General features: G+C 36.5%; 1 protein-coding gene across 2 annotated transcripts; it reads right to left on the bottom strand.

Annotated features, from left to right (window-relative positions):
• On the bottom strand, window positions 1-24,371 carry LOC124179560 (zinc transporter 9). 2 transcript variants are annotated; one of them, XM_046564129.1, is made up of 11 exons: window positions 24,083-24,371; window positions 22,209-22,739; window positions 21,849-22,044; window positions 21,666-21,748; window positions 21,354-21,477; window positions 12,163-12,301; window positions 10,778-11,101; window positions 2,347-2,559; window positions 2,052-2,186; window positions 1,868-1,981; window positions 1-421 (listed from the first exon to the last, which is right to left on the bottom strand). In XM_046564129.1, exons 2-11 carry the CDS (start codon window positions 22,711-22,713, stop codon window positions 377-379), a joined length of 1,878 nt encoding a protein of 625 aa, XP_046420085.1. In that variant the 5' UTR covers window positions 22,714-22,739; window positions 24,083-24,371; the 3' UTR covers window positions 1-376. The 2 variants fall into 2 exon arrangements, with proteins under 2 accessions (XP_046420085.1, XP_046420168.1); XM_046564212.1 differs by lacking the exon at window positions 24,083-24,371 and adding an exon at window positions 23,061-23,178.
• Window positions 24,372-26,175: the final 1,804 nt, after the last annotated feature.

Genomic DNA, 26,175 nt, shown 5'->3' with positions numbered 1-26,175 from the left:
TTTCAAGTTAACTTATAGTATATTTCAATGAAACCGGTTCAGATGACAGCACTTATTATAATTATTCTACAGATCATTATACTTCCACCTAGACAACTGATAGACCAAAATCAATCGTTATTTATTGACGCACTAATCGTAAGAATCATAGGTTTAGGGAAGTAACTGATTAGAATAAAAATATTTTTACAAAGCGTAGAAAAAGCGAAAATACTTTTCCAATTAGTTAACATAGAGTATGCAGTTTCAGCAAAGCAATAAAACATAATTACAAAATATCTGCCTATAGCTGTTACTTATCACATTATAAAATATTGTTGGTGAAAGCCGTATTTACATCGCATATGATAAACTTTATTTTCCTAATACATGTTTCTTATAGAACCTCCAGGTCACAGTGCCGAATTTCCGGGTGGCTTTTCTGGAAATAAAATATATTATCCTTAATCTTTTGAGTCAATCGTACGGAAACTGCCTCAGCCTCCAATAATAGTTTTTCAAATACTTTCAAGTGAAAGTGATAGGATATCTTATTTTAATCTATCCATTCCGATGTCTCAAAAATAGCGGTTTACAAATAAAAGTTTCAGACAAAAGTTTCATGGTTTCGAAAGTGACAAATGTTGGCATTGTTGATTTAATAAAAAATGCCTTCGTTTCCATAAATTTTTGGCAATTCAAAGTAACCACCATGTTTTCAATGAAAAGTGACTTTTTCTTTAAGATACCAGTTGTTGCAGATGTGAGGACAGTTCCTCATGCGTCTTTTTTCGTATCTAGCATAAGTTATTATCAAGTTATTTGTGGTGTTTAGGGTAAAAGAATAGTTCCTTCGTATCATAACGCGGTATAGGTTCGGAAACTGCTAATGAGTGATAAGACTGCAGTTATGAAAAGTCTAGTTCTATGAACAGAGATATATTGTGTAACAAGGGACGATAGTTGGTGATTGCGACGACTGTGAAGATTGCGCCTGAGCGAAGCGAAATCACACGACTTGCGTTCGCCAACTTTTGGCCCTAGTTACACACGATAGCTTTTATAACAAGTAAATGAAAAGTGGTGACGAGACTGAATCTAGCAGCCACAATTAGGAGCCAAACCTTTTAACGTTCATTCGAATAAGGTAGTGAAGTCCGAAAATAGAAATTTTGTGACAAATACCTTGAACCCTCTATACTTTTATAGAATTATGAGGATAAAAATGAATTGCATTTTTTTTATGATGGATGAATTCCAAAGCTAAAATTTGTGTAATTTGATGGACCCATTCACTTGAGTTTTCGTACAATATGTTGCCATGTGCGTTACCTACGATTTGATTTGATTGAACTCATCACTTTAAAGATTAAACTGTACATAATTTGTTGATTTATTATACATATAATGATTTCATTTTATTACGACGTTTGCAATGCAAAACAATTAAGATGTTATTTACAGTGAGATCTTGACTATCCGAGTGAAATGGGACCAAGAACAATACGGATAAATGAAGTCCACCGATATTCCGAAAATGACAGACATGGTTTTAAATTTACAAACAGTTATTAATTGACTCTGTAAGTATCCCTTCTAGTACAATGAGAATAAAATTTTTTTATAACCATTGCATCGTCATTATATCACTAGAAAGATATATATTTATATTTTTAGAGTGGCTTACCACTCTTGGAGTTTCAGTCAGAATCTATTTGCTTATGTGTACAAGAGAATCTATCAGGACACATAAGCTCTATCTCTCGACGTTAAATAACCGAAAAAAAATATTTTGCAACAATCCCAGTTAATTCTCATCCCAGATTAATACTCGACCGATCGAGGTTTTACTGCAGCGAAAGCTTAATATACTTGCCGCTATTCTTACCTTCAACTTCAATTCTATTCTGTCGATTTCGCCGCCTAATAAATCGACGATGTTTTCTCCGTGTTTCAACAGAAACAATTCAAGTTCATCGATATTCTCCATTTTCTTCACCTCCTGAAATGGAAAATATTCTTGGGACCTTCGAATAAATATTACTCATATGATAAACCTGTTATGAAGTAACCTCCAGCATAGCATTAAGGTCATGCTTATCAAGATATGATCTAGTCAACTCTCGTCCATCGAAATCCAATTCTGCTTTGTACCTCACCAAAGAATTTCCCATGTCAATTCCTTTGACGTCATGTATGGCACGAATCTGAAATCATGGTTGAATGTCTGAGACACCATTTTTTGAAACAAAAACAAAATACTAATTTTAATATACCGATACGTTGACTGATATTTGTAAAATTTACGTTCAACTCAATGTCGTTCTATAAATGCGATGAGAAACGGATGTTAGAAAAAATCATCACCATAATGTCAGCTTCCAACTCAGCATTGATTTTGTCGAGACTTTCTTGAGGTATGCTACGTCCAACTAAAGCTGCCACATTTGTATAAATAATGAAAGATGCTACACCACCTAGTAAGCCACCAACAACAAGAGATCCGATCGCATCGAACATTGGATTACCCAGGTATGACGTTAACCCCATGCAACCGGCAGCAGCCGTCACTCCCAAGACCTAGATAAAACAAGTAAGGTTTGATCTGGCGATAAGCTTGTTCTAAAACGAAATTTTTGTTTGCACAATATCAAAAGTATACATTCTTCGCGTACAGATTATGCACGGAGAAAAGAAACAGAGTAGATTTTACTCAGATCTGCAGGAAAAGAGGAACACATCAAAATTTTTGGTAAACAATATCTCATGTCCCATGTAACTATATTTTTGACCATAAATGTAGCAGATTTCACTCTGCATACAGTGGTGGTTTTCACTGATTCACTAGTAAATTCTGCATTTTACGAAGTATACTTTACCAAGAAAATCTGATGTGTTCTTCTTTTCCGGCAATTTTATGTGAAATTGCTCTTTTATTCTCTCCGTGTGCTTAAGTTCAAAAACGGTGTCATTTTCGTTGGATCAAAAAACTCTCAACACAAAAACTAAAAGATATGATTAAAGTTAATATAGAGGTAAATTTGATCAAAACAATATCGATTGCTAATAAGAATAATTTTTCAACACGCTAGTTGATGACTTCAGGGAGATCATAATATTTTACGATCTTTTTAACACCAAATGTATCAGGTGTTGCATCTTAAATAGCATGGTCAAATATCTCGGGCAAAATAGATCGTATAGAAAAATATTTCGGACGAAAATTTCAGGATATGCAGGTGGACACAAAATGTTGCTATAAACTGTCTTCGTAAGTTCACTAAGGAGAGGTCCAGGTTGTCTTAGACTTTTTGAAAGGCAATTAAATCAAACTAGAAAAACTTCTTGCGTTAGCTTCATGAGCTCTGAAGTTATGACATATTTGGGTCCATAGAAGTTTTGAACCTCGTTCACGTGTAGTAAGGGGGGGGATTTATCTTTATACCAAAAAGTAAACTAAATAATGTAACATTTACAGATTGATGATTCTGATACTTTCGGTGGACTCTATAATTTATGATACTCAAGTATGAAACTCAAATTATCACTTCAAATTTGAAACTTTCCAATTCTTCAAAAAGTATCATTTGGCTTATCTTGAAAAATGGAATAAATGAAGAGTCACTGAAATTTTCGATATTTCTAGACTTAAAATAGCCAAATTTTCATGGTATTTTGTGTTATAAATTATAAACTCGGATGACGTGACAATGATAACCTTTTTTTGATTCCAAATGGCCCTCAATCACTTATACGTACGTGTGCAGTCGTTGCTTCGCATGACTGGTATGAAACGTCTTTGAATTTGAAAGTGACAGAAGTCTTGAGTTTTCGATACCGATTACAACATTTTTTTCATAATGTTTGTCTCTAAGACAACTACGATTGTATTGAATAAAAAGATAGATTTCCTATTGAAGAAGTTTAACTTTCCTTCAAATGTTTTTGGTAGAGTCATTTCACGTCATCCTTGGAATCCTAAAATTTTTATTGGGAACATTTTTTCATAAAATCTATTTTTCTAGAGATTGTTTCACTCCGCGTTATGGGACCTCCGAACCCCCACAAGTATATCGCAAAACAGTCGTCCACAGCAAGGAGCAAGGCTTTGGACATGGCCATGCTTTAGTAACTAAACTTAATTTCTGATACAATTTTATATTTTATATCCTTCCTTTTCCTAACACGCTCCACGAGCCACGCATCGAGAGATGGACACGAGGAGTGACCAACGAGGCCAGTCAGGCCGGCTACCGCATTCAGCAGAATACGAGAGAGAGGGAGAGAGAGAGTACGGGATCTAGGGGTTGAATTGGCACGACGCGACAGTGACAGCAAAGCATCCACCCAACGTCCCACCGCTAGAACCAGTGCCTCAACAAATCTACGGATACAGCCTCCTCTGGAGTCCGGATTCCGCACGACCGCCACCGTCCACTTCTTCAGAGCGAGAAATCGCCACCCGCAAAACCAGGGGCTAATGGACTCATGCACCTTACGCTGGTTCTTCGAGAAATCCGGACGGAAGGCTACAAACGTTACTTATCTCTATCGGACTTGCAGAGAGAGAATTTGAAGGAATACCCAAGCTGCATCGAATCGTCCGGCTGCCGCCCCACATCTCTATATTTGATGCAACGCAGGGCATGACGAAGACGGTGGGCACAACTCATCCTGACGTCAGGGCCGCAACCGTTCCGTTGTCGCAGCTACCCCGAAGAAGGTCTGCATCGCTCTTCGCTTCGTCATTTCTGATCTGGGTCCCGACGCGGCTCATGATCTTGCGGTCGACTAAGAAGGAAGTCCTTCGAGCTGCAACGTTGACACTTCTGAAGCTCTATCCTTCTTCACTTTTCATTTCCCTTAATTCAGTCTTTCTTTATTGTTCGCGTTTCAAGTTCATTCAGTTTGTTTGCTATTACGTTTCTGTTCACCGGTTCCTGCATTTTTCCCGTTTTTTTTTTTTGGTACCACGTAAGTGAGTTTTCTGTTACCGTTCGAACTGTCGAATCCTTTTCTTCCATTTCCTTCTTTCTATTATCGACAATTTTTGTCGACGTAGATCACCTCTCGGGTTTTTGTGCCTTTTTCTTTTACTACATCCTAATTTATTTTAAATACCATTTCGTAAGCTATTATTTGATTCGTTATTATCTGATATTCTATTATTCGATAACCTATTACTTGATACCTAGTACCCCTTCAGTTTGTTCCCGAATCTAATCTCCAAAGTTATCATTAGCTTCTCGCGCATTTACAACCCTGTCAAGTCATACGTCATTGTAATTTTCGGTAGAAATAACTTCCCTTGTTTGATGTTACTCGTAACGTAACCACTCGTGTATGTTTTCCTTGAATCCTTCGCGCGCTCGTCCTGCGTGGTTTGCTAGTACCTAAGTATTTCTATCCATAGTCGATCCCTGCTAGGTATTATATCTTAACTCCTGATTCGCGTTACTTGTATGCTAATTTAACCCGTACGTTACACCTGTGTAAACAAGTTTATTTCCTACAATACCTTGTTCTGTAATTATTGCGAGCTGTTAAGCTCCGTTTTGTTACGGAATTTACTCTGGTGTTCATAAGACGCGTTACGTAGCTTGCTAGCGACTCACACTCCCCTAGTATATGTTATTTCGCCCGTTTGTATTACATCGAGTCAATTAGCTACCTACTGTAGTGTAAGTACGCCCGATTTCCTCGCGATGGAAAGTCTAATCCCTTATTCAAGATTTCGTCTCTAAGATTGCGTAGCTTTTCTTTATACTTCGTAACTTGTGTACTTGCGTTAGAGTCATTCCGTTACTTATGTCGCGTTCGTAAATTGCTTACCTTGTTATATTTTACGTCTACTCAAGGTATTGTACAAAATGGCATAATTAGTTACTTATTTCTTTGCCTCAATAAATTGCTTTCTTTTTTATTTATTACGAATTTGGCATTGTATAAAAGAGTGCTTGATATTTCCCTTCATTGACCCACGTTCCCCTTTAAGTCCCTGAGCTGCCGAGTTTCCTTTTCCTTCCTTTTTGCTAATTTTTGTGTTTCAGTATCGCGGTACAATTGTACCTGACACCCAACAAATTGTGTTCAGGTATGAGGTTTAGTCGAATTACGTTACTCCCTCTCTCTCTCGCCTTACGTATTACGTATATGTTTGGCAACCTCCTCGGTGTCTGTACTGGTCTGTACTGTTTTCCCGGGTAGGTAAGCGGGTTGACGGTTGCAAGATATATGATCATGCTACTCAAAAGGAGATACTTTGTATAATTTATCCAAGTAATAACTATAGCTTATTTCGTCCGAAAATGAATTTGCACAAATTTTGTAATTTCTCCAATGGTTCATTGTTAGTCAGCAAAATAGCATTGCAACAAATGTTCCTTAATAAGTATGTTTCATATCTTCATTTACACATTTTGAGCCTTTATTGGCAACTGTTGCGTCAACTACTACTATTTTTCTGCGTATTTATGCAGTTTTGAGCCTTCGAAGTGCACGAATTTTTTTAATGCCTTCCCAAATGGCGCCATAGAGCAAACTATCATTTTCATTCTTTGAAATGAATTTTTCTTTCGAAAAACATTAAATAATTATATTTTTGAGTCCAAATGAGACATTACAAGAATTTTTCTAATATAGGCTGTAGTTATACTGTATAATAAATCACATTGATTCGGTAATTCTTTTCATGCGCGTTTTTTATGCATTGTTTTCTGTACACAAAGTACCTTGTTCTATGATGGTAGAGTGAGTTTGCGAATACGCATGCGCGGAGTATAAAAGATACGAGTTAAAAGTGGCATTTCTGTGCTGCGCGCATGCGCTGTCGCAAAAAATCCAACATTACGCGACCCTAACCTCAATTTCGTACTTCTTGAACAAATACGTAACATACTCTTGTTATATAAAGAATCATGTTCAACGAGATTGTAACGGTCTTTTCGCCGCGCGTATTTGCAATATTCGTCTTCAGCTCGCACAGCATACCTGTTTTTGGCTTGCATGCGCGCTCACCTACGATTCGTATTGCAAACTTACGCTCGGCCCTAAAAGACCGAGTTCACCTCGTTGTTACACAAAATACTATTCTCCAACACCTGCCGGAAAAATTCGGCTTTCGAAGTCTATAGAGCGTGCGTAAAGTGCTGTATTTCCAAAATGTACTGTAAAATGGCGTAAAATGGCGCACACGCACAACTGACTTGCTCAATTTTACACACGAGGGCTTTTTTGGCAAATGTACACTTTTCTAATAATTAAAATTTACGCAGTGACTGTAATTCACTCTAAGTTACCAAACTCCAATGTTACACGCCTTATCGCTTCTCAAACCAAACTTACCTTTGCAGGTATTGGAAAAAGTAGCTTGTGTCACACGTGCGGATGGGCAATATCTGACTCGTGTAATTACAGCACTCACCTTAGCTCATGCTGCATTCACACTATACTGCGTTCAATGAGAAAACGACACAACAGTGCGACAGAATTCGTCAGGTTTGGTCAGATTTCGCCCAACGTCCCACCCATTTTATCCTCTCCACTTTGCCAAACGGGTCGTGCAGCTGGTCAAACCCGGCCACAGCAGACAACGGGGCCCGGGAATTTAATCCCAACCGTTTATTTAATAAATTCGAGCGTTAGTTGTTGCGTAATATGGTTGGGCTTTGAGTGATTTATTTTTTTGTTATTTACATTAGTATTCAGATTGGTGCAATGGCAGAAAACATAGATGTGGAAGTCCCCCCTATGTATTGTATGCTTTTAGACAAACAACGAAACTCATTAATAATACTGAAGTTAGAAAGGAGCATGTGAAAATTATTTAAATTTTAAAAAAATCCTTTTATTCCCACCAAGCACGTTTAGAGCTCGTAACGTCCTCTGAAACGAAGACCTAACGTAGTCGTTTACCGACCGGCGCAATTTGACGGTATTGCGGGGGCAGAGGTGACTTTTTATTGTTCGGGATTTTAAAGGGATCGGCGACGAAAACCGGCATCTGCGCTTTACAGCTTTTCGAGCCAATGTTATTATGCAGATTCTTAGCGTCGAAACGATGCAATACAGAGTACGAATGCTAGGAACGTTGGAGATGGTTCCGGCAAAGATAGCAGAAGCCGTTGAAGAAGCATGTGCACAATTACTACCAGAAAAATCGAAACAGAATTACGATTCAACGTATAAGAAATTTGCCGAATGGAAACAAAAAGAGAAAATAAAAGATTCGAATGAAGATATTTTGTTGGCTTATTACAATGAATTGAGCAAAAAACATGCGCCATCCAGTACATGGAGTTTTTTTCGATACTGAAGTCAACGATAATACTTTAAGAACATGTGGATATTCAAAAGTACGGCCAATTGCAAAACCTCTTGAAAATGAATTGCAAAAATCATCAGAGCAAAAAATCCAAGGTCTTTACGGTCGCGAAACGGAGACATTTTTTACAGAAGCGCCTGTCGATGTTTATTTAGCAACAAAGGTGGGCGTACTTGCATACAGAAGCGGTTTCTCATGGGATTGATACAATAAATACTGCCTTATATTCAAACAGCTTCATGATAACTAAAGTAATAAATTGTAATAATTATTGAATTCATGGTTCTGGATATGAAAAATGTAAATTAATATTGATTAATAATTGTATTCAATATTTTTTAATATTTTTAAAATATCAATATGAGGGAGAGCTTGTCGCGGAGATGAGTTGGTGAAAATAAAAGTTCACGACATGAAAGAAGAAAGCAGATTGCTCATCATGGATGTACCGGACACCAAACGAAGGAAGCTCGACGATTCGTCATCCCTGAAGACCACGCCCGAACACTCAAAAAATACAAAGCTCTGCACCCAAAAAATGTTGCGACTGATAGTTTTTTTTTTTTTAATTATAGAAAGGGCAAGTGTACTGAACAGGTGATTGGTAATTATAAATTTGCTACAATGCCTCATGAGATTCCATGCTACTTAAATATTACAGATCGATAAAATTACACTAGACATGCCTTTCGACATACCTCTGCGATATTGCTTGCTAATTCCGAGGCGGACATAAGAGCTTTGAAATGTCATGGGGGATGGAAATCGAGCACTGCCGAAGAGGGGTACATTGAAGAGTCGCTCCAACACAAAATGAAAATTGATAAAATAATTTCATCAACTGTTACATCTTCTGAAATAACGCATTCTGAAAAGCAACCAAAGAAAGGTAAGACACTGCATGATATAAGCATTGATACTACGAATACCAAAATACAAAAACCAACCGCTGAAGTGCTCATCGCATCACCTAATTCGAAGTAAATAAGTTTCAACAACTGTTCCGTTGTATTTAACTATAGTAGCAAGCAGCAATAATTTTTGCCGATTTCGTTTTTGTTTTCGTTTCCAAAGACTAATTTTAAGATTGCTCCATAATAATTGAATAAACAAAACTATATTAGGAATTATTATGTACTGATATCACTTCTTTTTCTCCACCATTCAAGAAAGTTTGTATCACATTGTTGTGTCATTTTGCGAAAAACACTTTATCAAAAATTAGATTTTAGGTTGTTGTGAGTCGGGAGGGACTTCGCCCCTGGATCCCGCCTTCACGCACAGTGATCTGCCAAAATACAGTGTTTCGAAGGTCCGTGGACTATTTTAAAGCATTCTGCTTTGTCCCAGACGACGTTACTCGCTCTAAACGTACTTGTTGGAATTAAAATAACGTATGCATTTCGAAAGTTACCCTACCCTTCAATCTGAATGTGCTTTTTTACAGGACTAGTATTCGAATTGCGCGCGCCTTAGGCCCGTGCAATTCTACTACTCGTCTTGTAAACATCATATTCTGAAATCAAGGTTCGCGTAAGATCCTTGGTGTATAATATACTATTATTTGTTCAGATTACATAAAATAAAGAAACTAGTAATGACGACATTTTGTACTTATCTCTCAGTAGTTCCGAACGCTTTCATGCTTTAAAACTCGAATAAAACAAAGTTTTAGCTGACGGAACTATTGAGAAGTAGGTATACGAAATCCGAGCTCGTGGCTAATCCTCTGAGTAGTGGGGGAAGCAGTTCGCGGATGAAACTGGGGAAGCGGAACTATTCAGAGGCACTATTGAGAGGTCGGACAGTAGTACTCAGCGGTGTGACACTCGATGCTTTAGAATGGGACCCTTATTTGACAACCTATTGTGAAAACTTTTGAGTTTTCAGTCACGTTTTTGGTAACACCATTTTTTCGCAATGCCCTCTCGAGATAGCAAACCAAACACATTTCGATTCTTTGTTATTATTATAATCAATGGTACCAATTTTACTAGTCACTTTATTCTTCAACATTTATTTTGGTTGCTGTGGTAATAGAATGTCACAAGTTCTCAAATAAGAAAGTGGAAGGGGAAACTTGTGTCATACCGCTGGTAGTACTCATGCGTCTACAACACTTGGTATTTGTGTGAACGCAGCACTGCTTCGCGGTTCACGCTGCAAACTTCACTGTGTGTATCAATGGGAACTATTTTCACTGACAACTAACGTTCAAACGTTCAAAATGTCGTGTAAGAGTTTGCCTGCATGGGCTCCCCTGCCTGTGTAGTCGGGTTTGACCATCAACAAGTCAGGTTTGGTGACTTGGAGTGAGTAAAGTGGGCGTTCCATCGGGTGGGATGTGCGCGATACGGACGAAATCGGGACAGGTTGTGAGTCGTTCTCTCCGTGAACGCGGTAGAGCTATATTATACAATCATACAAGGTTGGCGACTTAGGTGTAAATATTGAATGATTAGATTTAAAACTGACCGCTGCTAGGTCTTCCATCAGAACAACGTTTACGGAGGGATCTTGGCCACCAATGACGTATTCTTTGAATGATTGTCGCCTTTCCAAAGCACCCTTCTTTATTGAGTTAATGGCAACCAGCAATGTCGCTCCTTCAGATACCAGTGATCCACCCAATATAAAGTATGCCCAATAAAAAGAATCCACAGGCTCAGGATACACCAAACCATGAATACCATGGTAGAAGGACAAGCCTGTCCCGACGCAAAATATTCCAACACCAGAAATTAAAGAGGATACGTTTTTCATGTTCGTGTATCCATATGGGTGATCGGGGTTTGGATTCTAAAAAATCAGATGGTACTGTAAAACAACACCAATTGCAGTACGAAATTGAACTCATTAAATATTTTTGCAATTATTTATAACTAGATTTGTTGGAAAGTACAATATTTTCAAATAATAATCAGCAGCTATATAATGTAAATTAAATAAACCAAGTGTTGGTGACAAAGAATATACGTTATTTCATCAGAAAAAATGTCGTTTTATTATTATATATATATTCTCTTAACGGGGGAACCTGGTTCAAAGCATCTAAAAATTGGAATTTCCAAAATTCGTCTTTGATAGTAGCAACTAACCTTAAAATTTTGGAAATAAATTCTAAGTATTTTTCGAATTACAACCTCGAGAATATGATACGTTGAGCAGGTATAACAGAGCTCGGCAAATGTTTCGCATTGAATAGACAAGTCAGTGTTTGTGTCTGTGAACTAGAATCCACGTTTCCAGTTTTTCGTTTGCGTTTTTTATGCATATAGAATTTTCAAGACATCTTTTAAATAGTAATCGCTGTCTCAACCTTCATGGAATGACGTAAGTAGGGCACGTTTTTGAGCGCTGTTAAGTAATGTCTGCCACTACTTTTCACCAACCGAAGTGTCTGTCATTGTTAATGCTGAATATGAAACATCATTCCCTACTACTAAACCTAAAATTAACGTTAGTAAATTTACGTTTCTGAATTCATTTTTCGAACCTTATATAAAGTTCCTGTGTAAGGCAGACTTAGAATCAGATTTTAGCGATGTTGAGGTGTTACCTTACTTTGACAAACGTCGAAACAGGCTAATTTTTACGCGTTAATTTCGGAAAAACTACCGGTGCAATATGAATAAATTTTTGATTCTAACTTATGTACACGTTAAGGGGTGTGTTCAAATATTTTATCGGAAAAAATATAATTTAATAAAGATATGTCTCTTCAAACTATTTTTTAAACGGAAAAAACAATTAATTTTGTATTACAGTAGGGCAGCCCCTTAAGGAAACTTTTCTTAATGAAGGGACGTGAATTTTTTTGTCACCAGCTCTCTGGCAAAAACGTTTTAAACATATCATACCTGTACAGATTTATGAATTCCATATGCTAAAATCAACTGGTTACACGTGTCAGCTGCCGAATGTACACATTCAGAGAACATACTGTGAGAACCAGTGTACAACCAAGCGAATAATTTGAATAGAAAATTACTAGCGTTTCTGAAACAAACAGGATACATAAGAATCGTGAGTTAGATTCAAACAAAAGAATTCCTAAAATGACGTGATCCATGCGTTGCATACAATATACGTAATGTCACAATCGAAAAGCTCTTTTCTTTTTCTCTTTGCTTTTTTCCGTGGTGAAAAAACTTTAGAATTTCTTTATAGGTTTTTACGAATCTTCATTCAGTGAAGAAAAACGAACAATTTTATGTGGGAATATATGAGACTTTCCATATCAAATCGAAGCTCCGCGACTTCCCTGGCTCCTTTCGATTTTTTTGTTCTTCAACACGGTTTAAAAACATATTGAAATTATTAGCTATGAATTGTTTTAGATTTTTTGGATCCACGCTGCTTCAAATCGATGTGACTCATGAGGAAAGTTGTTATATAAAAACGTTACTGTTTTCTATGAGATTTTCAATATTACTTGAAAAAAAAAATCCACCGCCGTTAAAGTGTATTTTTACCGAAAGTCTGCGTAAATCAGTTATAACACGAAACTGCCCTTAATCGAATTGACTGAAAGGCTATAGCCGAGTGAGCATGCCAAAATTGCCTCTGCGTCAAATTTATTCTGCATGTGGCCTAGTGTTTTCTCTTGATAAATGAATTACTCATACCAAATTTCAGCCTTTTACCCCCATTTTATTCGGATTGTCGCAAGAAAACTTGATTTCTACTCAGAAAATTATTTTGAAAAATTATAGATTCAGCCGACATTTGTTCATACATCCAGGATTTTTTCATATTTTTTGCTACCAAACTCCATCGGCTAAAAATTCATAGACATTCAGATTCCTGATTTCCGGTAGATTTTGAAGAGTGACCACCTCCTGTTTTTCACAGCATGAATACATGGTTTAGGGTGATTTTCTGTAATTTTTTCAGTTTTCCTAAAGGTGCGTCGATGTTTAAAAAAAATTTTTTTTAATTAATGATACTTTTCACCTTTTTTGATCTCATTAAAACAGCTCTAATATTTAAGCTAATATTCAGGATTTTACAGCTGTATGTAGTTCTTTATGCACGCAGTCGTTTTTTTCTTTTTGAAATTCAGTATTTTTTAAGCCTCCGAACATAAGTAAAAGTTTCACCTGACTTCAATTTATTTTATTTTTTTTAACACCTGCCACTTTGTGAATTTTTTCTCGATACACGGCTACGTATAACGACAACTATATTTATATAGATTATAAAGCTTTTTTTTTGTTTTTCAGACCAAACATTGTCAAGTTAGACCCGGCGGTTGGACCACATTTTTTATACAGAGGCTTTATTATACCGCAATAACTTGGTCAATTTTTAATTCTTCTTAATAAAAATTTACACGAAATAAGTTCAAAGCATGCTTAATAATATACCTTCTTCTATAATCCCAAATAAATATTCTAGTAAACAAAAAAAGAAAATGAAAAAACGACCTCTTTGTAACCCGTCATAGCGGTGTCTTCCCTTAAAACCCCAATAAAGCTACTCAGAAGTCTTGTAAAAAGCCTCAGAATGTGTAGAATTGATTTTCGTCATAAATAATGCCCGTGGATAATATTCATTATATTGGTAATATGACAAAATATCAAATTTTCACTTTTCAAGAACTTCAGAATTCTTCCAAACTTTTTTATCTTTAGTAAGGAATTGGTGATTTTGGAATAGTGATAGTATTGAAAAAAATTCTCTCGCATTATTCACATAGAGAACTATTGTTCTTATGGTTCGCAAATTAGGGAACACTAAAAAAAAAAAAATCCAGAATAACGTGCCGTAATGTTGGCAACCCGCTTATTCAAAATGATTTTGAAGTCGTATTGGCTGTAATTTCTCCTGAAAATTACTAAAAACACTGGAATTCTTTGAGAGAAGTCCAGGACTCCAGAAAATATTTCTTTTTCGAAGATTAGGTGCCATCTTTACAGACGATATTACCACCAGGTGTGTTTTCGAAAAATTGACACATAATTTAATTTTTTTAGTCATATCTCGAGCCACCCTAATTTGAGGTATTGTCCGATGGTTAGATGGAATATTACATGAAAATAATCTATTTTTTCAGTAAAGGGTTGTTTGACATTAAAGGGGATGCTCTCTGGGTTACTCAACTCTGGTGAACCCTATTTTTGCAGCCTTTATTTAGGTACTTTCAGGCACCTCGGCGCGATATCTCTCAGGGCAACGTAGAACGGCGACCACCGGTAGGGTGGACTACAAAGGTTGGGGAGGTTTTCGAAGCATCGAAGAAAAGCTAGCCGTCTACCTCGAAGAGAAAAATTTCCGGCAAGTGGTCGGAGGAAGAGATACCACGATTTTCACCGATCATAAGCCAGTCACGTCCGGTTTCCAACAAAAAACTGATAAGTGCTCACCTCGCTGATTCCGATACTTCGACTTCATTGATTAGTTCACCGCAGACATCCGACACACCTCGGAAAAGGACAACGTCGTCACCGATACCTTGTCACGGATCAAAAAAGTCACAGCACCGATCGAATACCACCAATGCCTCACGGCACACTCACAGGAACGAGACAACGAACTGCAGGCGTATCTACACGAGGGTCAGCCTCACAGCTCAGAAAAATACAGATTCTGAGAACCAACATAGCCAACCGTTGTGACGTTTCGATCCAAGCAACACAATCGTTCATGACACAATTAGGGGTGTGCGGGTACTTGAACTCGGGTTCAGGTTTACATCGGGTCGGGTTTTTTGGCCATCCCGAAATCATCGGGTAGTCCGAAATTTTCAAGTACCCGAAATTTTCGGATACCTGAACCGAAAGTAATCCATTTTACCCTACCCGACCTAGAGAATTTCAGTACTCGCACACCTCTACTGATCGATGATAAAATTAATTCACAAAGACGTGCCAATGAAGCATATAGGAAATAATTCGAGAGTATATTTTTCGGTGAGCCTCTAGTCTGATTTTTTGAGAATAGAACCTCCAGAACTCATAATTCAAGACGGTTACGAAGTTGTCCTCCAGATCGTTCGGGATTTCGGAAACGACATAAGTTCAAAATTTTACAACATCTCTGTTCACTTTAGAAATCCCGGTAATTTTGAAGAAGCGAAAACAGCCGTGACCAAAATTTGCAAAAACTCGGCAGTTTTCGGCAAACCCACGATTTTCGGGTACGAAATTTTTGGGTAATCTGAAATTTCCGAGTACCCTAGACACAACCATTTTGACAATTGCTCCTTGATCCATGCCGAAGCTCCCAAATACGTCAAGGAACTTAGGCAAAACTTCGCTGAATCTACACCCTACACCCGGAACATGACATGGTGATATATAAGCGTTCGTTAAAGGGCCTAGCTAAAGCCACCTACGTGTTTACATGCGTCGATACCCAGAAAGGTTCTCTGCAAAAGCCGTACCGGGGATTTTTTAGTTGAAGTCTGAGAAAAGCATGGCATAGTCTCGATTGACCGACTAAAACCAGTGTATGAAGTTTCCTCGGACGAGGGACTTGCAGAGCAGACAACAAGGGGCGACAATAATCCTGCTCTGCCACTTGTTAAGCGTATTTGTCGTCTTTTTTAGAGATATAGATAAAAAATTTCAGAATTGGTAGAATATTTAGAGAACAAAAGTACAACTTTTTGTTAGACTGCGGTTTTAAGTAACATATTGATGCCGAGTAGGAATGTAAGTGTAATGACTCAAAAGCGCGTTTTATTAGCTACGAGGAATCACTGTGAACAACTAAACTTTCCTTACTCAACAACTGAGGTAAAAATCGCAGAAGAAGAGAATGTGCGTGAAAATAGCATTTCTGTTACCTCCGCTAGGTAGCCAACTAGCCCAGAAAAGTTAGCATTTTTCATTAAAATAATTCAGATTTATTCAAATCTTGTTTTCTACACAGGTTCATTTTCATGACAGAAACAGAATCTGAAGGTCTGAGTCTCCGCACAGGGCTTTACGTCAATCGTGTACGGAAAAGGTGTATAAAAATGATTTTTCGTGCATCTGTACGTACGTGTTAAACCTACGACAAAAATAGTAAATGTGAAAAACGAAGCTTGATAAATTTCTTACAAAAAATGTAGGATCCATTTTTCTTCTATAGCTAAATTTGGACCACGCAGGGTTGGGCGTGTAAAATGTAGGATTCCGCTTGAGCACTGTATCTATCGAGCTGGTGATCAATTTGTAGGAAAAGCATTGGAGTCGAAGATTTCGGCACAATGACGATACATTCAAAAACTTCGGAGTGATTGGTAACCATAATTCAGAAATTTGAAATTTATAGCCAAGATTTTTTGTCTGTTTTGAAACGGGCTATGAATGCCTTTCGAATCGAATATAAGAATTTCCATCCTGGATCCCAAGGATATTCTTTGCTCTGAACGATGGGTCGTGCCCCATCTTGATAGCTAAAATCATTTTCGGGATAGCAGCATTTTAAGCTTCAAATATTCAAAAAAGGCGTAGAGCTGGCGCAACGTATGTCGCGGTTACGTAAAAAAGACTCATCGAAAAAAGCAAATTCGTTAGCACTTGGTAGAAAATACCCGGTTAAGACGATAAAATCGGTGACGGTCACTCAAAAGCGGTCTGCTTGTCGTGAAATGTTACTAATTTTACGAACGCGGCCGTTGTGGAAGCCAATAGAAAAAGATAGAAAGGTGATCTGGCGGTATACGTGAATAATAATAAGTGTAATGTCACAGCGTTCCAGGTAGACAAAAATTTTATACTCATCGGCGTCTCTGACAAAATTATAGATGCTGTTACAGGCCTTGTAGACTCTAGCCCACAATCAATCTGTCAAGAATCAATAGCAAAATTAAATCAAATATTAGAAGCTCTCGAGTTAGAGTGGCAATACTACTCAACAATAATATTTTAGTAACAGAGTGGGTGATTTACAACAGAAATTCCAAGATTTTGACTTTCACAATCATAACCTCCTAAAGCCGTTGGACAAAATTTGTAATACAGCAGGCAAATTCCTTGTGAATATGATTCATACATATCATGGAAAATAATGAGTACGTTTTACTGATCGTCCGAGCAGCAGATGACATCCCGGTGCCAAATACTTTTGTAACAAAAGGGAGAGCTTGGGTGATTCACCTAGTCTGACCTAACCCAAATAACCTGAATAGGATTTTGAATTTTTATGTTAAACATTTCTCAACCAGGTTTTCAACCACCTTCCCGGTGAAGTCGCGTTTCAAACTGAATCACCAAGAACAAGATGAAACAAAACTAAGATTTACAAATTATCATGGGAAAGCAAAGAAATTAATAAATTAAACCTTTAGAGGGCCAACCTGACCCATCTATCTATACTAATAGTATAAAGAGGAAAGATTTGATTTTTTGTTTGTTTGTTTGTTTGTTTGCTTGAAATGAATAGGCTCCGAAACTACTGGACCGATTTAAAAAATTCTTTCACCGTTGGCAAGCTACACTATTCCCGAGTGACATAGGCTATGTTTCATTTTCAAAAAAATTAGGGATGCTTACTAAAACTTAAATAATCTAACCCAAGTTGTAAAAAAATAAATAAAAAACTTCCTTCAATCGCGTGCGCTGCGAAAATTATTAATGATAGAACAAAATGATGTATTACAATTTTTCAGGACACATCACTATCTATAAAAAATGTCGCGACAGCATGTCTCTATCTTTTATAGATACGTCACAATAAGCGTCCTTTTATTAAAAACTAGCAGCCCATCCCGGCTTCGCACGGGCATATAACAATATTATGTAATAATATAAATGTTATTTTTTTAGAAACTCACTGTAAACATTGTGTATTTTCTTTTATTATATTATTATATGCCCGTGCGAAGCCGGGATGGGCTGCTAGTATGCCATAAGCCTATGGATACATAAATCATACCTCTAAAAAATATCGAATTTCAAGGGAAAAATGCCGGCCCTCTAAAGGTTTACAGATCGACTGACAAACTCTTTGACAGATCCTGTCCTCAAGTCCCATTCTGAATATTTATTCGAAAATACAAACCTAGAGTTCTAGCAAAAAATATAAAAAATTTCTGAAAGTATAATTTTTTTTACAAAAATTTTTTTTTTTTTTGGAAAAACGTTTTTTCAGGAATTTTTCTCGAAGTTTTAATATTTCTAAAGAGATATTTGAAATAAGGGATAGATTCTACAATGTTTCAAGCATATCTGAGAATTTTTTCAAGTTGAAGGGATTAGTAACTTTCAAATGGTTGACCGTGAAATAGTGCACAGGGTTTCACAGACCGTGTGCTTTGTGATCGAAAAAATAGGCGTGTGCTCCGAGAGTTAAGCGCTGTAAATCGTTGAATCATATAATTTTAATACTTCTGAGTATTCTAATTATTCGAACCATATGAATGATTCGAAAAATGTTATATGTTCGAGTTGTTTGAATGATTCGAATACTATTTGATTCAACCACTATTTAGACACTTCTATCATCTAGATATCAATTTCTGACATTCGCCCACTTTTTCAACCATGCATTGGTGATTATTGTAGGGCTTATATTATTATAGCTTAGGGCTATGAACACACAACTGCACCTTTTAAATGAAAACGTTTGCAAGCAGATTCACAAGAAAAAAAAAACATTATATTTATGCTATCATCAAAGATGTATTCAGAGTTCATCACGCTGAAGCAAATTGTCCAGCACTCAATTCGACTCCAAAAAATTTGGTATAACAGCTGATTCAGTAGTAATTAGAAACTATTGGTTGAAAATAATCGACAGCATAAATACAGATCAGATAACGCACTCCTTTCCTTTTGTAACAGCAATTATCAACCGCAAAAAGTTCTATGCCAAAGAATAATTCCGTCATTCTGTAAATCCAGACATAAGTGTACATTGCAACGATTTTGCTACCATCCCATAGGACAATATTTGTTTCTCATTCAAAGAGAAAAATCTATCAGAAAATTTCTTGAAGATGCAGTTTGTAATGATGTCACGATTTTTCAGAAAAAATCATTATTTCCCAACTTTAGGATCGTCTAAAATTCAGTGAACCGTTGTTACGTCCTACGGAACTCAGTTTGCCTTCCCATAGTCTTACAGTTACTTTATGCCCGGCATAATCTCTCTATCTTTACCAAGCTGCCTCGATTCTCGTACCAAGTCGGCAGGTTGATCTCTAATTTGTAACTATCAAGTCTTCTACATTCTCTAGACTAGTCACTTCCATCCTAACTTTCACACACGTGACTTTTAATTATATCTCTCCATGCCAATCCAAGCGAACTCCGTTACACTGACCACAGTTATAATTCAAACACTTGAGCATTAATAATAAACCAACGCCTCCCTTACTACCTAGCATCCTTAAAACCGATCCCTTCCTTCTTCTATCATTTCCTGTATTCAGAGTAATGGCACGTAAGCGCATAATCAACATGTAGGAACCTTAAAATAGCTAAATCACACCTTGGGTGGACATAGAGGAGGTTCCGGTAGCCGCTTATCAAAGTCTACACGATCTACCCTGTAACACCGTAATAAGGTAAATCAATTCATATTTTGGAAACTGAACACTTTCAAAGTTACCTATTGTGGATTTGCAAATTAGCGGTTCCCTTCTACTCATTTTCTTCTCAAATATTGCATTACAGTAACAATACTAACTTCAACCACGTAAAATTTTGAAAGTGGCAACATATAAGAAATGAAGTATGATCAAGTATCGGCATCATTTTTTCGTCTGAAATTCCTTCAAGTGTTGTATAAATTTTTTCTTTGTATCTTCATTCGTTTTTAAGATATTTGAAGAATAAATGACGACCACCCTATAGTCTCACTGCAGTTTGATACCTAGTACAAAAATTCCCATGCAAAATTGTTGAAAAGTAGTTTTTTTTATTTTGTCGTTACGTCCAACATACCACTTCTCTCTATTTTTCCTACTCGCTAACTCTCCCACAGTTCTTACATTAATCTCATGGTCTCTGTCCTGTCCTCTTATCTCTACGTAGTCTCACGCTATTCACTATCACGCTTACTCATCAAATTCCATTCCCTACTCCTAGCATTGTCACACCTTTTCTGCACCCGTACGTTTCACGTCTCGAGGGACACTTCTATTCTAACTCTCAACAACGTCACATCTGAACTTCTTACATAGCTTCATACAGCACACTTCGTTTTTACCGTCGTCTGAACTTCCTCGAAATAAATATATTAGTAATATCTCAAACAAACCCTACGTTATTCGATCCTCATCCTGATTTCCGGTTGTCCTGGAACTTGAAAGCGAAGCCAACCAGTTTACTCTTACCGCTCAGGAGTAACTCTAATCATGGACGTAACATTGTTATTTACTACTGCCTACACCCGCCATACCCGATACCGTACTTTCTGGCTTATTCGGGGCAAGAGAGGGGATGAATCAGTAACAAACATTATGCAGCTACAGCTGACTTAAAATGTTCAATAGAAACACCTGCAATCACATGAGGGACAAGGAAAACTTAAGAAAACCTTGCCCGAGTGTAGTCGGACCTAGTTCAAAGTACCGACCAGCAACTCAACGCCTGAACGGTGTGACCTGTCTTACATTTTTTCAAGTTGTCGTTCAGACCCTCATTGACAGACCAGGGACTTGAACCCGAGCTGCCCTCGGCTTCGTAGACTCGAGTGCTCGCGCCGAGCCGCTACGGTCGGTATGCAAAATTAGTTGTTAGTGGACCATTATTTCATGTCAGATTCCACATATTTATGTAAAAAAATGTAGAAGTGAACTTGTTACCTTAATAATACTTTGAGTGATAAAACTATGCAAAACAATGCCCATTAAGTATCTGTTGGAGATCAGATTGCCATTGTTTTGCTATTAAAGTATTAATATTATATCAGTTTGCGTGGTTCTAAATTTTTATTCAACACAAAATATGTAGAATTTTATATGGAATATCACTGACTAATTTTGCATAACAGTTTTCAATAGGTTTATGTGAAAATTTATCCACTAGGTATAGCCAATAAAACCTTAGAAGAATGGTCAACATTGTTATTTGAACATACTAAATCCAGTTTAATTAATTTTATCACTCACATTATTATTGCTGTGAGAACAACTTTACCAGATCTACCAAAGAGTCCATCTTCTTTAATTGATTTTGCCTGCTTACCCATTTCACGTCTATAATCCCTGAGTCTTCTTTTTACAGTGAAAACATCTGAAACGAAATTTACGGACAAATTTATGAATACTGAATGATTCCAAAACAAAAGAATTATCTGCGTTCAAAATATTAAGTTAAAGTACTGTAGAATTTTTTTTACTGACACATTGATGATGTTTATATTGTTACTAATAGTCATTTTGTCAACTAACAATTTCAATATCATTGGCAAGAGTAATTACTTTGCTGGTATGTTTTTCGTTCCAGTTCTTTTTTGAGGAGTTCTTTCAACAGTGCCTCTCGAGATCCCCATACTTCTACAGCTCTGAAATCACAATTTCCTTTAAAATCTCATCGATTACGTGATAATATGCAGGTTTAAAAATGAGAAATAGTACAAATTTGAAGAAAACTAATATTCTTACTTAGCTTCAACATCTTTTCTCCAATAAACCGTTATTGGAGGTTCAAACTCGTGTGGTGATCTCCTTTTCGTTTTGGGTAACGATTCTAAATCTGCTGGCTTCAATAAGAAATCTGACATCGCCCGAATAGGAGTAATAAAATTCCTTTCCAAAGAGGAAACAGATAGATCGACTTTGACTCTCTTCTTTGGTGGGTCTTAAAGAAAGGATACACTAAATCAGTGCTCAGATATGAAATATTTCAGTTTAAGTTATAGGAGAAAGAAGTGTAGTCTTTACATTAAGAATCAACTTGATTCAATAATTCGAATATCATCTGTCAAAACATTATAATAAATAAGATTAAGATTCATTCTTTACTGATAATTGGCCTGCTGCTGGATACTTCTCTGGCTGTGGCATCCTTGGATTTATCTGGTTTTTTTGTTGTATCTTTAATTGCTTTTTCTTCGTTATTCTCTGTATCGAGAGGTCGTTCTTTAATTTTCCCCAAGTTTTCTGCATTTAATTCGATAATTCTTTCTTTCACCGCAGCCTTAAGTATCTTCTGATCTGCATCGAAGTGCCTTTTCTTTTCATCATTCCCAGATTTTGTTTCTCCATCTGATATACTAGATAAACCAGACGCTGTAACGTATCTCCATCTAGGATTTACATACGCAATTATGTTCAACTTATGCTGTAATCCCAGTTTTGGTGAATTCAACACAAAATTACTGTTATGCTTGCTATTTGCCTTTGATGTTATGAATATGCTTGCATGTCTCTTTGTTTGTCCAACAAGAAAAATATAGCACTGATTCCTATGATGGCAAACAATATTTTGCCGAATGAAATTTTGCAGGCCATATGACTGGTGTAACATTGTTGGTACACTTCAATACAACTAATCTGCACAGAAAAACAATAAAAAATGTAATTAACCTTAGAATAGAATTTTTTTATACTAGTACGATGCATGCTACTAGTTCATGACGGTTTTGGGCTTACTTTTTACCTCAACTAAAATATAAGGTTTAAGTTACTAATGTTAAATTAATAGAATAGTACATGAAAAATCATCATTTTGCAAGTTCGTAGAAACTGAGTTGTATACATAAGGTTCTCTAAGCATTCATTTGAACAAAAATATAAGTGGGGGTCTCTGCTTGATTAGAATTCCCTGAATATCAGATAATTCTATAATTGCAATATACCAATTCTTAAACCTACATTGGTACTTCGGTGTAACTGGTTACCGCAGCATTTTCATCGTCAGCTTGCTTTTGATTCCTTTAAATACACTTTTTATCATTTTATATCTATAAAAATTCAAAAAAATACATATCTATCTTTCGTCAATGTCTGAAACAGATTAGTGGATGGACAAAGCTTCTACGACAATTAAAAATCAAGTGACAGACTAAATCAGTCGCGGGGTAACGAGTTACCTCGGTGTACCATTAGTGGCTACCCCCAGGATGTGTACCACCAGTTAAAAAAAAAATGTATTAAATTAAAGTACATGTCGTTAAGATCTCAGATGGTTGAAAATTTGCCAATGTAATCACAATGAGCATCACACACGTTCATGTGCTATGAATAATGTACAATAATTAGTTAAGACGGATCTAAGCATTCATATAATTCTATAGCTTTCACTATATAGGAACTGCATAAGAAATTTTTCAGTCAACAAATTTCCCATTCAGATGAGAGTAATTTTGATAAAAGCTTAATAATAACGTTTGATCACAAATGTCAACAATCAACAATATCAATTGGTTACCAGAATAAAATTTAATTTCGATCAACCAGACTATAGAATTTTCTAAGTGTATATTTTGGATGCGAACATTAGGAGTGTTACTAAGGCATTTGGAAAATTGTATCTCATGCACAAGTGAAAACAACCCACGGTCTAAAATTTCATGAACGAATTGTTGAGCAAGTAAAAAATTAAAAAGTACGTTACCAGCGAGGAAACAAGTGACAACTATTTAACCGAATCTTATGCATCTGACAAATGCAGTTTTTAGTCAAATATAACCTAAAAGCACGGAAATAAGTCCATTTTACAGTTTTAGATGAAGATATCTCAGAATTGATATATGTAAATCAGAGAAGCTATTATGTCGCTTAATTGTCGAAAGTTCCATAATAACTCGCGACGTGAGCGTGTTACACGAAGAAACAGAGAGTGATCAAATAAAGAAGTGAAACCCGTAAAAATATATAAAATTCCAAACACAGACCTCTTTAAATTTTCCGGTGAAGAAAGTTAACCTACAAATTTGACATTGTAAGATACAGCTTTGTGGCTGTAGTACACTGTGTATAGTCCTCCGGAGGTTAATTTTGAATCAAATATTCGGTTCGATGTACCGCTGGCAAGGAAAAACTTCGGTAGATTTTTTTAATCTAAAATAGAGGATTAATACGATTAATAGTTGACGGTATGTAACAGTTATTGGCCTCTGTTTATAGTAGGTCAAGAATACTGATAGCGATTTCCACTAGCTGTACTCAGTGGGCAGATGGTGCGCAATAAGCGCAATTCCCCCAGGTTTCAACTAGTAAAAGCGAAATAATAAGGGTGGGTTTACATAGGCGCGGTCATACAGTGGGGGTGTAACATCCGACCGGAACGTTCGTATATTTTATCAATTATTATTATTATTATTATATGTCACTTTTATCGACTAATCAAACTCGAAGAACGAGTATCTTGTAACCAGAAGGTATTAATACAACTGTCTAACTATTTGAAATATCCCTAGATAAAAATAACTATGAAATTCATTAACCAGAGCTTAAAACCATGTTACGAAATTTTCGAACTACAAAGAGCTATAATGTTATTATACATTATTATATATTATTATTGTATTAACATATCATAATTAAATAACACCATTATATCCAATTATTATGTAAGACTCAACAATGAGTGAGAAGGAATGCCTGCAGCCTTTGTTCTCTCTGTCTTTTCACGGCTTCATCTTGATGCATAGAGCGCGCGGTCTATCTGTATAAGTCTATGGCCAAGACATCTATGGCTACTACACCAGACGCGCAGGAACGAAACTTGCGGATATATTAGACCGATAACTTAGTAGACTAATAATAAGTCTCCTGGTCAATCATCTTATTCACAGCTTATAAATTACGAGCAATAATTTCGAAAAACAAAATGACGGATCCGAAATCATGATCACATATGAATTAAATAGAAAATTTTTAGGGCACTTTACATGTTAAGGTTTGGGAAGAAGAGGTTTGGAACAAGATAGTTAATCCCTATTATATAGATACTGAAAATTTATTTCGATATAATTATACAATGTCTAGTCTTACTCGCTATCCGATGAATCCGATGGAAAATCATTATTTTCATCTTTAAATTCATCGCTTTCCGTATTATTCAGAGGACTCTGATTCGATTTCGTAACTGAAGGTGAAATCAATAGTTCAACCGCATCTGTGGTTAATGACTTTAGTTTTTTCGGAGGAACTTTTTGTAAACTAGATATTAGTGGATCGAGCGTTAGTAAAAGCTTGCAAAAAACGTTTCCCATGGTTTTAATTCGGTTACATTTTCGTGAAAAATCTCGCTGGAATTTTTTGATCTATTTGTTGCACGATTCCTGAGCTTCTGCAGACGTTTATCCGATAGGCAATAACAAATAATCAATAATTTTGTAACCGGGAATGAGAATGTCGTGCACTGATGTTGGCATGTAATATCATCCATGGAAGTCGACGAATTTTCGTGCAGTAATTTCTGTGTCGTCGCGAAATTTGGTTATTTATATTGATTTCGAAACCACAAGAAATTACTTGCAATATCACATGAAATTGCTTTACCAATACCTCATCATTTCCCGTTATAGAAGCAAAAACTTCAGAATTTTCGAAAAGCCACCGAGCTGTATTTCCGTCATTTGAAGTTCCGTAGCCTTGTTGCGATTGATCAACAATACGTCTTAATTTTTCACGAAAACCTTGTTGTGTATTTTTTTTCTTTCTCAAGTTCTTCTTTATGCTCTTTGCGCGCTTGCCACTTTTGTATTTCTAATTTGTAAGATACATGCAAGCAACATTTAAAAAACCGTATCCAAGCATGCAGCGACGATATTCCGAATTTGAAGTAGTTTTCACTGATCGGTCTTCGCAATATTTTGTCAATATTACTGAATGCTTTCGACGACACGCCACAACGGTAGCAACGCATACTTCACGATGTATTCGTAATCGAATTAACAACTTTACCATCTATCATTGTCAATACAAGTTTGAAATAGATGTCAATCTTTTTTCCGTAAATATGTTTTCAAAGAGCACAAGG

Source organism: Neodiprion fabricii, chromosome 1 (genome assembly GCF_021155785.1).
Source record: "Neodiprion fabricii isolate iyNeoFabr1 chromosome 1, iyNeoFabr1.1, whole genome shotgun sequence".
Classification (NCBI taxonomy): Eukaryota; Metazoa; Arthropoda; class Insecta; order Hymenoptera; family Diprionidae; genus Neodiprion; species Neodiprion fabricii.
The sequence above is the reverse complement of the archived record's forward strand: the minus strand, read 5'-3'. Positions and strand labels throughout refer to the sequence as shown.